This window comes from Leptonychotes weddellii, chromosome 15 (assembly GCF_054177405.1).
Source record: "Leptonychotes weddellii isolate Sample4059 chromosome 15, ASM5417740v2, whole genome shotgun sequence".
Taxonomy (NCBI): Eukaryota; Metazoa; Chordata; class Mammalia; order Carnivora; family Phocidae; genus Leptonychotes; species Leptonychotes weddellii.
In genome coordinates this window covers 50326266-50339714 of record NC_138383.1, presented here as the reverse complement: position 1 = coordinate 50339714, position 13449 = coordinate 50326266, and the positions used below count along the sequence as shown (strand labels likewise).

Genomic DNA, 13449 nt, shown 5'->3' with positions numbered 1-13449 from the left:
GACGCCGACCCCGCCCTTCTTCCGGATGCCCGCCGCAGCCACGCCGGGCGGGGACCACTTCCGGCGCACCGCCCGCTCCCGTCGGGCCCCGCGGCCCCGCGGCATGCCGGGAGCTCGGGGACGGCGGCGCGCGGCCCGGTCGGCGGGCGCCCGGCGAGGGTGCCGAGCGCAGACCCTCTCCTCCCCGCTGCTCGGAGGAGGAGATGCAGCCCCGCGGCCCTTACCCGAGCGGGTGCGAGGGCGACGAAACCGGCCACGCACCGGCCTCCCGCCACCGCCTTTAACCACCGCCTGCCGCTGCGGAGAGGCGGCGCCGCCCGCTCCCGGACGCCGAGCGATGCCGGCCTCAGCGAACGCCGGCCGGGGCGGGACGCCGTCGTGCTCCTGATTGGCTGGCTGCGCGGGGCCGCCTCGCTCGCAGACACCGAGGGGCCGGGCGGGAAAGGCCAGCTGTGGCCGGCGGGGATTGGCGGAGGGACCCGGGACTTACACGCCTCTCCCCGACGTTGGTGGGCTGGTGGGTGGGGCGGCCGGGCCGGGCCCCGCGGAGGCGCAACTCGTGATTGGCCGGCGCGCTTTCCCTGCGGCTCTGGCGATTGGCGGCTGGCCGGGTGCGCGGCGCTGATTGGGCGGCAGCCCGCCTTGGTCCCGCCCCGCCGACGGGGTTGACTGGCGGAAGGGGAAGTGGGGGGGCAGGCGGCGGTGGGAAGATGGCGTACCAGAGCCTCCGGCTGGAGTACCTGCAGATCCCGCCGGTCAGCCGCGCCTACACCACCGCCTGCGTCCTCACCACCGCCGCCGTGGTGAGCAGCTGCAGCGCCAGCCTCTCTGTCCGCGCTGCGCCCCACCGGGGCCTCGGGGAAGCCCAGAGGGCTTGGCCTCCGGGGTGGGTGGAGGCGTACGGGGCTCACGCTGGGGTCCAGGGCGGCCTATCCAGTGAGCCGAGAAGGGAGTGCTGCCCGTGAGGGCTGGAGGGCCAGGGCTGCGGGCTGGTTTCCGAGAGCGGAAGGCCGGACCCGCAGCAGCTCGGCGCTGCGGGAGCCGCCCACCCAGAAGACGTGTCTGAGAAGGCAGGCGCTGGGCAGGTGGTACGGTGGTGACTGGTGGGGAGAAGGTCCGCTCAGTGGGGAAGTTTCCGGCAGGGAAGAGAGTCCGGGTACAGAGACTGCCTGGAAGCGCCCAGCCCTGCCGGCGGCGGCGTCTTCAGTCTCGGTTCTCGGGGGAGCTGGGTCGCTTCGCACAGCTGTTTGAGGCGGGGGCCGGGCGGTGGGCAGATGCGTGGCCGCCGCTTCTCCTTGCCCTGGATCTAGGATAGCAGCACCTGCCCCCCTTGCCTTCAGGTCAGCATCAGCTACCGCAGCATAGAACAAAGTTTTATCTTGGTGTCAGGCATAAGGGGTACAGAAGATTGTACGATTTCTGCAGAATCCTTTACCGACCTTTTCCACGCGCCTAAGAAGAAAAGCCTTAAAGGATTCAGCCAGAGTGACTGAGAGTTGGAAGCTGCTAGACCTACTGATCTTTTGTTGTAGATGATGTTTTGTTTGTTGGTCGATTTGCTTTAAGAAGCTCTTTTCTTTTTCAGCAGTTGGAATTGATCACACCTTTTCAGTTGTACTTCAATCCTGAATTAATCTTTAAACACTTTCAAGTAAGTGGTCCATCACAAGCACAGCTCATGTTTCAGTTGTTAAACTTGTTTTTCATACTTTTTGGTAGCAGATCCTTCCATGTGTTATCAAAAAAGAATTCAATGGGAATATTTGATTGTCTCATTGGGGGGGGGGCGGGGAGGGTGGTAATAAAGATGTGATTCTGCATCCTGATTGGGCTTCAGAATCACCTAGGGAACTTTGAAGAGATTCTCAGGTTCCTCATCATGTACCAAAACCGCAGTCAACCAAGGGTAGGAATTAAGAATCTGTATTTTATTGGTAAAGTTCCCTGCATGGTTTTAATTTGATGTGTCCAGTTCCTGTATGTAGAAATTACTGGCTCAGAGTTAATATTGTAGTTGGAGAGGAGACTGAACAGCCCAGGGAGAGCCTCAGAGGATGCCCTATGTTGTCCACGTAACACATCGGTGTTATCACCACCGTCCAGTTCAGAAACTCGACTCTGTTAGTGCTTTTAGATTGATCCGTCTTCCAGGGATCAGATGGTATTAACAAAAGTCCAAAAGACTGACTCCTTAAACAACATGCCAGTTTATTAGATTCTAGTAGGAGTTAGTCCTTTCCAGTAATTAGAATGCTCAAAGAAAGCGTTTTCCTGCTCCAGGATGATCAGATAATCTGCAGTTGGAGGGGGAGAAGGACCAAGAGTCAGTAATTTTCCTCTGTCGAATGTGTGTCATTCACTTTACACCCACTGAGCTCCAGCTTTTGTGTAGCTTCTCAGATTCACCCTCCTCTGTGTCCCCAGGGTATCTGTAAATACTTCCTTTAGAGCATCTCTCGCTTTGTACTTGCACTTAATTAGATGTTTGTCTCCTCGATAAGTTGGGGACTCTCAAATCCTGGAGGCAGTTAGTATGTAGAACTGAATTATTTCACCTTTGTTTCCAATTCTGAAGAACTGAATGATGCACAAGGCAGTCCTGTGGACTCTTGTCACTGCCTTCGTCCTTCACTGCTCACCTGGCCTTTGCTGGGCACTGTAGCTCCATCCAAGCATTGCTTCCTGTTAACATGCTTGGCTCGGTTTTGCCTGGGGTTAAACTCTTGATGACACCATGTATCCGCATTTGGAGCCGGGATTTCCAGGCCTGGATTCAGAGTCTCCCCGTACAAGTTCCCTTGGGCAGGCCGTTTTCATGCTCTCCAAGTGTCCCCATTTCCTCCTGTGTGACATGGGGATGGGAGCACCAGCCTGTGTCTCACGGGGTTATTAGGATCACACGAGATTATAGATTGTGCTAAAACATTTTAAAATGTGAAGTTCTCTCCCATCGTGAGTAGTTGTTTTTATTGTGGGTGTGGATGGGTTGGGTAGGGAAAAGTGTATCAGGGTTTCCAACTTGAAAACGAGTGTCCTGGTATCTGCCAATGAGACTAATTATTAGAGCATTAGAGCTTTACTTGTAGGGAGTTGGCTGTTCGCTCAGACTAGAACTTAAATGTTCTAGAATTACTCTTTCCTCTGGATGTTTCTTAGGGACTAATATAGAAACATTTCTTGGCAATTTAAGTGAGGCCTCTGGAGTTTCTCTGTGGCCTCTCAAGACTGCTCGTTAGATTCTGACACTAGACACATGAAAGCCCTGGTTTCTGTTCTACGAATTAACGTAGTCGTCCCATCCAGCTTTTCCCATAATTCGCCTGACCATATGGTCCGGGCTTTTTTTTTTTTTTTTTAAGACAACGACAATTTCAAGTTTTCTGTCCTATGATCTTTGCAGATTTCAGGGGCCGAGTGATACCTTTCAGAGTTCCAACTGGAAACAGCACAGAAATCCAGTGTCAGATCACGTGCGCCCCACTTTCTGGTTCAGATCATAATGTCGCTTACTCATGGCCTTTCACACCACTGCAACCCCAGGATATGTCTTTTGTCTTAATGTGGAAATGTTTCCTAGTATATTTTACTTAATGTGTCTTTTCTTGATTTTTTTCTTTTAACAGATATGGAGGCTAATCACCAATTTCTTATTTTTTGGTCCAGTGGGATTCAATTTTTTATTTAACATGATTTTTCTGTATCCTTTATCAAGTGGGGTTAGCATAAAACCTGGAGGTTTGCTTAGGGAATACAGTGTAAGTTGAAGCTTCTGATGCTGCTGGTTTTGTTACTCTCCTAACTGTGACTTCTGGGTGCTGGGTCCGTGGTAGAGATTAGCTGGTCAGAAAGTCCTGTTTTGAGGGTGTTTGTCGGTTCCTGTTTGTTCTGATGGGAGGTATTCACCCGAAGAATGAGTACACTACTGCCCGTAAATCCCTTACAAATCAGATCGAGGGAGAGCAGTGGATTCTTTGAGGCATATTTGCAACATAACGTCAGCAGGTACCCAAATACGGTGATGAGTCCCAGAGTGTCGGCACAGGACTGGGATCGGCTTCCTGGGGACTGGAGAACGTGAGGGCTCCCTGGGTCTTGGTTGCGGGTCCTACTGGCTGGAAAGACCATGCCATATGTCTGCCTGGCAGGCCACTTGCTGCTTGTTGCAAGGGGAAGAGGGATGCTCTGGTCAGGTGGTAATTGGGCCCCCTGAACAGGGCATTCCTCTTCTACGTGACCCTCTGGATTGAGAGGGGAGTTACAGCTCAGCTCGTGTGCAGGAGACGGGGCCTTGTTGGGGTGACAGGATCCCTGCCCAATGGATTCCTGTGTGTCCTGTGTGATACGCCATCCTGGTAAGTTTCTAATAATGAAATATTTTTCTCATGATGCGTCTTTATTAACTGAGGTACAGAAATGCCGAGTCTGCCTGGCCTGCAAAAGTAGATGCTCACGCGAGGCTTCTTGCCGGGCGTTTCTTCCAAGTTGGGCTGTGAAAAAACAAGGGTGGCTCAGGTCGTGGTGGGGCTGTGTCCGGGAAAGACGACCCAGCTTGGAAAGGTTTCCTGAGTCCCTGCAAGCACGTGTGTGCAGCCTCGGGCTTCGCTCCCCAGTCGGGAGCAGTGTGTGTACCGTGTGGAGCTGGTCTTCACCTCGCCCGAAACGCCGGGTGGAAGGGACATCCCCACACTGCCCCTCGTGGACACGCTCGCGGAAGCGAAGGCTTGGCTTCGAACGGCTAACGCGGAGCCCAGTGCACTGCAGCCATACGTTAAACTTGACTTTCTTCCCACTTGTGTGCTTACCATTTTCTTAACTTGGAACTTAAGATACCGCTACTGTCGAATGCTAGAAGAAGGCTCTTTCCGAGGTCGGACAGCAGACTTTGTATTTATGTTCCTTTTTGGTGGATTCTTAATGACCGTATCCTTCAACAAATAGAGCAAAAACGGGAAAACGCTCACGAACACCCTCTGTCTTGCCAAAGGCCTCCAGCTGTCTTCCACAGTCCGCTAGATAAGCTCAGCACACGGATGGGGCGGCCCTCCTGACCGTCAGTGTGGGCACTGTGGCCGCTTCCCAGCCTGCGCTCCGTGACTGCGTCTGAGCCTCGGGGTGGGCGAGTCAGAGGGGCGTTTAGCAGTAACAGGTGGGTCACTGCCACTACTTCAGATGGAGGACTGTCCATGCGTGTACGGTTGGTTGGTTGGTTTTAGAGTTTGTTGTTGGGGGGAGGGTGACCTCAGCCAAAACCGAGTCAGACACCTAACGGACTGAGCCACCCCGGGTTCCCCTCGGTGTGTGTACTTTTAAACTAAGTTGGTGAGACATTCGGTCGCTATCGAAACTGATAAATTAGTATAATTTAGACTTGAACGTAGTCTGGTCTGACAAGATGGTTTGGCTCCGGCTGGCTTTACTCACCTCTTAAAGGTGCTAATGGTGAGTGAAATTTAACGTAATTATTGACCAAGGAATTATTATATGTTCCGAATAGTTGAGAACTTCATGGAAACAGAATATTACTGGGAAGCAGCTGTAGTCCAGATGTTTTGGCCTACACACATTTTTGCCTGGTTGCTCTGGGTAATTATTTTCAGGCTTTCTTTTCCTCTAAAGATTAATGACTGTGGGACTTCCCTACCTCAGACCTCTGTTAGAACACAGCCCTTCGTTCTCTTGCTCAGCCTTCCCTGTTACACGTGTGATGTTGAGGTTTTCCTTAACGCTACCTGCTAGCTTTTTGGTTTGTTTGTGAGCTTAGTTTTCCTGGGCCAGGCCTTTACGATCATGCTCGTCTACGTGTGGAGCCGAAGGAACCCATATGTGCGCATGAACTTCTTCGGCCTTCTCAACTTCCAGGCCCCCTTTCTGCCCTGGGTGCTCATGGGCTTCTCCTTGTTGCTGGGGAACTCGATCATTGTGGACCTCCTGGGTAAGAGTCTTCATTGCTATTGTTCCTATTACTTGGCGTGTGAACTTACTCTGCCACTGATTTTTACGTCTGGCACTCACATATGGCTGTCTTGGGATTATTTGGTGGTTATAGGCTCAAAGATTACAATATCCTTTAATTCTGAGTAATTATATTGACATTTCTTCCTAAATGTATGGAATTTATGTTGGCAGATCCACCTGCAGTCAAAATTTTCATCCTCTCCTTCGTTCTTTGTTTCTGGGCGACTCTAGGCATTGCAGTTGGACACATATATTTTTTCTTGGAAGACGTATTTCCCAATCAGCCTGGTGGCATCAGAATTCTGAAAACACCGTCTATTTTGTGAGTATTGGACATCAGGTTGCACGTTCCTTGCAGGTAACGCGGGCCAGGGTCCGTGATCTGTGTTTCCACGGGGCTCCCATAGCTCCTGGCGCTCGTCGTTCGGGTCAGTCAGTATTCGCAGATTGAGCCACGGGCTGCAGTGGATGAGCATCTGGATTGGGTCGGAGCGGACGGTGCCAGAGTCCTGCAGGAGCGAGCTCCACGAGCTCGGGGTGTGCTGAGGGTGACGTGGCAGGCTGCCTGCTGAGCGCCAGCCCCTCGTGTCCCCGGGCGGAGCCTGCGGGGTCCCGGAGAGCCGCTGTCTGAGCTTACAGAGGCGAGGCGGCGCAATGGGTGAAACTGACCACAAGGACGTTTCTAGTGGTGGGATTTCTGGCCTTCCAGAAAATAAGAGAAGGAGAGCTAAGCCGTGAGGCAGACTGGGAACCAGGTGTAGGCTGATCCGCTGTGTGACATTAAGAAAGTCCGTCTCCATCTTGCCCCTCGCTTTCCTGAGAGTGGAGCTTTGGTTTATGGGACCTCTTCCTACTCCAGAAGGTTGTGTCCTTGAGACCTGCTGCATTTAGAAGGAGTAAAATGTGAGTGTTTATTATAAAATGTTGGTTGTCAAATAGTTAGGCAAAGCAGAGAGTACAACTCTCCATAATCCTCCCACTTAGCGGGAACAGTGGCTGTTATTGTTGACCTTTTGATACATATTCTTCCGTCTTTTGCTGTGTGGGTGCTAAATTTCTAAAAACTCTCATAAGCTCCTTTTCGATGTCATATGTGGTAATCGTTTTTCCGTCACAAATGTCCTACGGAACCACACCAGCACCGTGGACTCCTCCCTTTTACCGATAGATGCCGAATCAGTGCGGCTTTCCTTGGGTGGCACACGTCCGTGACTGTTTGCGACGGCTGCACTCCTGGAAGTGGGATTGCTCTGTTGTTTATTCACGAGTCGCCACCCAGAATGGATGCTCAGGTTGACGTTTCTGCCAGCCATGTAGAGCGTACCTTTCCCCACAGCCTTGTCCGACACGGGAGGATGGTTTACTTTTTCCTGGGGGGAGAGCTGTAAGATGCCATCTCGTTTTATGGGTTTGTTTGTTTACGATTTTATGATTTTTTTTTTTTTTGAGATTTTATTTGACAGAGAGAGGGAGACACAGCGAGAGAGGGAACACAAGCAGGGGAAGTGGGAGAGGGAGAAGCGGGCTTCCCGCCGAGCAGGGAGCCTGATGCGGGGCTCGATCCCAGGACCCTGGGACCATGACCTGAGCCGAAGGCAGACGCTTAACGACTGAGCCACGCAGGTGCCCCGATTTTACGAATTTTTTTTGGAAACAGTTTCAGACTTACAGAAAATTACAAACCCTTCAAAGGACTTTTTATTCCTTAGGTGTTTGAAAGTAAACTGCCCATCAAATGCCCCATGATCCCCCCATGAACGTGTATTTTCCATGAAGAAGGACGTTTCCCTACATAGTCACAATCAGGAAAAGCCTGAGTCCTCAGAGCCCAGCCACGCCTGGCCGTTGTTCCAGGAGGCGCTCTTGCAGGAAGAGTCCAGCTCAGGCCCAGGTGTCGCACTGGCTTGTCACGCCTCTTCGTCTCTGCCAGGGTGGAACAGCTCCTGCGTCTCGCCTTGCCGTCGTGGCCCTCACGTTTCTGTGGATTCTCGGCCCCTTCTGTAGGATATCCCGCCACTGGGTTTGTCTAGCGTCCCTGACGTTGAGCTTCAGGTGTCGCGTCCTTGGCAGGACTGTCAGAGAAGTGACCCCGTGCCCTTCTCCCCACGGCCGCCAGCACCGGGTTTCCGGGCACCGATCTTCACAGTGGCGGTCGTCGCTCTGATGATTAAGGTCACCATACGGCTGCTTCCATCCACCCGCGGGCGTTCGAGAGCCACCTGTGGTCTTGCACGTAGAGGGGTCTGTGCCGTTTGCTGAGATGCACGTAGCGCCCCCATTCTCACCGACACTGAGGGACCTGACCCTGTGGTCATTGCTCTCTCCACCTATTTAGTGAGCCCCGTGCGTAACCAGCCTCTCATCACGGTGCTGCCCGCCCGCTCCCCGCTTGGACGCCTTCTCGTCCTGCTCTGCCCGCACCCCCGTGGTGGCTGCCCTCTTCAGGGAATGCCCGCCTGAAGCCTCCTCAGGCTTCACCACGCTGCACCAGGCCCGTCCATGGGTGTGCGCCCTACGCCACTGGGATGTCCCTCCAACCCCCGTCCGGCTCGGGGCCACCATGGCCCCATTTCCCTGCTCGCGTGCCCACGTTGTTCTGTCCCGTGCCTGTTCGGGAAGTAGAAGCGGCCTCACTGTTTAACATGCTTTCTTTTCATTTTTACAAAAGTGAACGTGTTCATGTTTATTGGCCTTTTGGATTTCCTTTTCGAATTGCCTCTTCAGCCCTGTATTTTTCTGCCGGTGTGTGTTTGCTTTTATTGTTAGTTTGTAAGAATTCAAGCAGCTCATGCTGAAGTATAGATGCTTTTCCTGACCCCACTATAAGACAGAAGTTTTTGGATACATTTCTAACGGTACCAGCCGTGGGCAGTGTCATTAGAAACACGGATGCAAAGAGCAGATGCTGTTTTAATGGTCAGTTCTCTAAGGGGAACTTGAATGACCGTCTAACGGGATTTTAAAAGTCTTTTGGACGCTGACTGTCCTTTCCTGTGATCTGCGTAATTTTTCTTGGAATGATTTGTGAGGTTTTTTTAACTTCGGTTGTGATAAAATCTATGTAACATGAAATGCGTCACGTTACGCAGCTCAGATGTGCCATTCCGTAACATGACTGCCCTCACGTTGTGTTTCTGTGACCCCGTCCATCCTTCAGCTCTCGAGCCTGCCAAAGTGAACTCTGCCCTCAGGAACACGCTCCGTCCCCGCCCCAGTCTCCGCAGTGACGGCACTGCTCCCGGTCCCTCACACGTGGAATCCCGCAGTGTCTGCCCCGTGTCTGGCCGTTGGAGCACGGTGTTCTCAGGGTTCATCCACGATGTCGCGGGAGTCAGAACCTCCTTCCTTTTTAAGGCTGAATACTATCCCGTTGTGTGGACGGACCCTTTTCTTGATCCGTCCATCTGCCAGTGGGTACGGGGCGATACCTTGGTTGTGGAGAGACCTTCGTGATAAATTCATGGAAAATCAGGTTATAAAACAATAGTGTGATCTAACTTTTGTTACACACAGAAAAGTTGTGGAAGAATGATGACAACACCCACGGTGATTTCTCTCTGGAGATTAAGGATGTCTGTGTATATTTTGTGTTTTCTCTACAACTAACATGTACTGCTTTCGTAGTAAAAAAAAAAAAAAAAAAAAAATCCTGAAGGTAAAGCATTAACGCAAACGTGAAATGATTGTGAAACTTTCTTAGCGCGATGACTTTCTGGTAGGTGGGTGTAATGTTTGTCCTTTGGTGGGGGCCCCGGGGGACCTTCTCGAGGTGACTGCGGGACTAAGTGATCTCTGTTGCCTTTTAGGAAGGCTATTTTTGATACACCAGATGAGGATCCAAATTACAATCCACTACCTGAAGAGCGGCCAGGAGGCTTCGCCTGGGGTGAGGGCCAGCGCCTTGGTGGCTAAAGCGGCAGGTGCCAACCACGAGACCCAGCTGGGAAGGACTCGGTGGCACACCCATTGGGATTCTTTTAGCCTTTGTGTCATGAAAGTGTGGACGCTTTTGACGGCTTGGCAGGTTTGAACTCCAGAAGCACTTTATGGAATGGTACACTAACAGATCCAAACGCACTCGGAGCGGCCGGTCGGACCGGCCCTGGCAGCGTGATCTCTCCGAGCCGGACCACCGCCAGCCACCACGCCCCCGCGCGCTCGAGCTCTGGGGACTCATCCAGAGCTCCCTCCTCCTCTTTGATAGACGAGGCCGTGGGTAAATGGAAGTTTCAGAGAGGACACAATAAAACTGAGTTCCATCTCTCTCACTGAACGAAAGCTTTTGTGTGTGATCTTTTGAGTGACCACATGGGTTCTGGCCCTGCTGCGCAGGCCTGGGCTCACAGCAGCTCCGGGCCCGCTGGTCCCAGCCTCACAGCTTTCGACGGGCTTGCATGCCAGGATGGAAGGCCGTGGCCGATGCGCCGTGGCTGTGCACACAGCTTACTCATGCACGGCACCAGCTCCAGTAGGAAGAAGATGGGCTGGTGGTGTCCAGAGAGCTGTTCTCCGTCTGGGTTTTGCGAAACTGCCAGTTGTCGCATGCGGGGAAAACAGGGCAGGTAGGGTGGCTCTTGCCGCGGCAGGGCTAAGGAGGGCCGGCTCAGGACTCACGTGGCATCTTAGCGACTCTGCTTGTGTTTCTCCATTAAGAACTCTCCAGGGAAAGACACTTCATGCCCACCCTCCTGGACAACAGCAGATCGGTTTTAGACTTGGGGTGTTGACTTTGGAGCCAGATGAACAGGTACCTGTTAGGCAGGAGTCCGTGGGTCCTGGGCTGGTTTCACATGGGTCATTTTGCTTAATGAAAAGCCTACCAGCTTTTCAGAGCCAAGCACCTGGTTTACCTTCGCCATCAGGTAGAAATTAGACACGGTCCGGAGGAGGAGACACTTGATGCCCATGATTCCATGAAGATCTGTCCAAATATTAATTTCCCTGGGCCTCGGCAGGTTTGCGCTCAAAGGGTCTAAGTCGTTGAGAGAACCCACAGGCATGAAGTGGACCCCCATAGGGAAGAGACGGTTGCAGATGGTTTTAGCAAACGGGACGGAGGTATGGACCGTTTGCCCGGTAGTCGCAGCTTGGGTAAGTGGTAGCTCTTCCAGAGAGAGATTTCCCTCAGAGAGATGAGCACGGGGTTCAGAGTAAGGGGGGATCGTCGGGGGGACGGGAAGTAGAAAGTATTTGAATGTCTTCCCATGGCTCGTGTGTAAGTGATGGAAACTAAGACTGATGTTGGACGTGCTGCTGGTCAGTAACTTGGAACACGGGTGTTGCAACTTTATGGAACGTGTTCGTGGGACGACTTTTTTCTAAGCAATGAAAAAAAAAAGCTTGAAATGCCAATCTGAGAATGTACAATCTTTATGGGATTCTTAAATTTTACCACGTCTTGTCTCTGTTCAAAAAAGCATGAATTTAATTAGGGGTTTTTATTGTTTTGTTTTTTTATTTTTTATTTTTTTTTATTAAGTTCAATTAGCCAACATGTACATTATTACTTTTTGGTGTAATAATTAGGGTTTTTAAAACGATCTATTTAGGGTCTAGAAATAGGTTTCTCTGGTTTTAAGTAGAGAATGTCTGTACATATTGATGACAGTAGAACAGGAAACCGATTCGGAATTGGTGGCCTAACTAAATGTGGTCAGTGGTGGGATTTTCATTTCCGTGTTGTTACAGGATGAGAATTCCGAGGATGCCGCTCCGTGCCCCTCGGCCGTGTCCCGGGCAGTGGTGACCCCGATCACCGACCTCCCCACCCACGAGGCGGGCCCCCGCCGTGATCCCTCGCCCTGCGCCACCTGCCTGGGCGTGAGGAAAGCCCCTTCTCCCCCAGCTCCCCGTCTCCGTCCTGACTCCCTACAGAACACGCTGCTCTTCCGTTGTGCAGTGAGAACTGATAGTCGGGATTTTGTGCGCCGTTTCCCCGACACACCTGGATTCTACCAGTAATACCGGAAGCACACCTGAGTGAGGCACAGTTTGCTGTTGGAGGAATGTCACAGAGGCTCGTTAGAGAACGACGGACGAGGACCTCGCATCTCCCTAGGAGACAGATTTTCCGTACGTTTTGGTGTGTTTTCTTCACTAGGTATTTCTGTTCGAGTCTCTCTTCCGTGTGTCCTTTCTTCTGTCCCTCCTGTGGGTCCCGCTGCCTTTCCCACCTCGTGTGTGGTCTCTCCCCATGCAGAGCAGAGCGCCAAGCCCTGGGTCTTGGCAGTGAAGCCCCCCTCCCCCCGTGTGGGGCCTGTGGAAACCTGGGGACACTGAGCTGTTGGGTGAGGGGCTCCTGGAATTGTCGCGTCTCCCTGACAGCCGGGCTCGGACAGGTGAGTGCTGTCTGTGTTGCTGGTTGCGACACCGCGGGGTTCTCCATGCTGTAGGACTGTCCCCGAAGCTACTCCCGTTATTTCATGAGTTTGCGTTAAAGTTGTTGAACTTGACACGGACAAGCCCCTTCTCTGCTCCAAAGTCCGCGGTGACTTCTTAGCCCCCAAATCCAATGCGTTCTGTTTGTCCCTAGCAGGGAGGGACTGAGGTCTCTTCTTAGACTGGCCCCGTTCCTGGCGCCTCAGGAAGTCCTGACCCTGACGCCTCCTTCCCGGTCTCTCTCTGGGTCCCTATCAAGCTTCAAGTCTGTACGACACACTCTCACACCAAATGACAAATTGTCTTGCACCGCTCTGGGCTGGTCCACGGACGTGAGTCTTGCCTCCCGCGTGGGAATGCACGCCCCGGAAGGGGCAGGTCCACATCCCCGAGTCCTGTCTCCACCGCAGTGCCTGGCACAGTGCTGGGCACACGGGTGCTGAACAAGCACTCTACTGATCAGCAGACTATTACTGGTATTTTTAACTATGCAGGGACTAACGTATGTGCACACACACCCGTACCCAGCGCCTGAGGCTCCGCGTCGTCTGAAAGTGGGGTGGGGCCGAAGTGAGCCTGTGGTGCTCCCCCCAGCCGACCGGCAACGCCAGCCGGCCACCTGCTGGGAGCTCCTGGGAAGAACAGAAGGTCCAGAGAGCGTCCCGGAGCGGTTAAAAATGAAACGTGTCTGACAACTCCCCTCTTGGAAGAAGAGCCCTGACATTCTTGGAATGGTTATCTTATGATCGCCTGCGTGGGGAAGCCACTTACCCACAAGAGACTGCCTTCGGAGGGCCCGCAGACTTCAGACTCCTCCCGTGGGGGGTGGGCGACATGCACAACCCTGGCTGGGACCTGCCGAGAATTTTAGGCGTCAACACCCCTCCCACAGGGCCGGGAGGCTGCAGCACAGCAGGGTCCCTGGGCCAAAGACGGGGGATGAGTCACCCACGTGTGCGGTTTATTTTGCCTGCACCATTTTTTAAAATTGGAGCCAAGGTTTACAATGGACCGATTTCACAGGAAAATCTTCACTTGGGGCTTTTCTTGAAAAAATGGGAAGATCCGGCAATCCCGGGCCTGCCTGGCTGCTACTGTCTAGACGTGACAGCTCGC

At 52.8% G+C, this 13449-nt stretch overlaps 2 protein-coding genes and 1 long non-coding RNA gene across 6 annotated transcripts in view; 1 reads left to right on the top strand and 2 right to left on the bottom strand.

Moving 5' to 3' along the window:
• MIS12 (MIS12 kinetochore complex component) overlaps positions 1–361 on the bottom strand; it is a 4418-nt gene extending 4057 nt beyond the window's left edge. The window contains exon 1 of the mRNA XM_006750578.3: positions 225–361. The gene's annotated coding sequence lies outside the window, so the exon portion shown is untranslated. The remainder of the gene's footprint in view (positions 1–224) is intronic.
• Positions 362–408: 47 nt separating this feature from the next.
• On the top strand, positions 409–10233 carry DERL2 (derlin 2). 4 transcript variants are annotated; one of them, XR_014140660.1, is made up of 8 exons: positions 662–803; positions 1586–1651; positions 3624–3697; positions 4827–4920; positions 5737–5932; positions 6187–6277; positions 6665–6858; positions 9762–10233. XR_014140660.1 is itself a non-coding variant. In XM_081805908.1 (7 exons), exons 1-7 carry the CDS (start codon positions 711–713, stop codon positions 9865–9867), a joined length of 717 nt encoding a protein of 238 aa, XP_081662034.1. In that variant the 5' UTR covers positions 653–710; the 3' UTR covers positions 9868–10233. The 4 variants fall into 4 exon arrangements, 3 of the variants coding, with proteins under 3 accessions (XP_030877744.1, XP_081662034.1, XP_081662033.1); XM_081805908.1 differs by lacking the exon at positions 6665–6858 and having other exon boundaries at positions 653–803; positions 1589–1651; XM_081805907.1 differs by lacking the exon at positions 6665–6858 and having other exon boundaries at positions 663–803.
• On the bottom strand, positions 9762–13443 carry LOC145717443 (uncharacterized). The gene is made up of 2 exons (XR_014140661.1): positions 13105–13443; positions 9762–12965 (listed from the first exon to the last, which is right to left on the bottom strand). It is a non-coding gene; the product is annotated as an uncharacterized LOC145717443 (long non-coding RNA).
• Positions 13444–13449: the final 6 nt, after the last annotated feature.

What these genes read in the sequence shown, in the direction of transcription:
- DERL2 (XM_081805907.1), top strand. Translation starts at nt 711, where the DNA reads ATGGCGTACCAGAGCCTCCGGCTGGAGTACCTGCAGATCCCGCCGGTC. An exon ending in TTGGTGGATTCTTAATGACC is followed by an intron (nt 4,921 to 5,736) that starts GTATCCTTCAAC and finishes GCTACCTGCTAG; the next exon opens with CTTTTTGGTTTGTTTGTGAG. An exon ending in GATCATTGTGGACCTCCTGG is followed by an intron (nt 5,933 to 6,186) that starts GTAAGAGTCTTC and finishes GGGCGACTCTAG; the next exon opens with GCATTGCAGTTGGACACATA.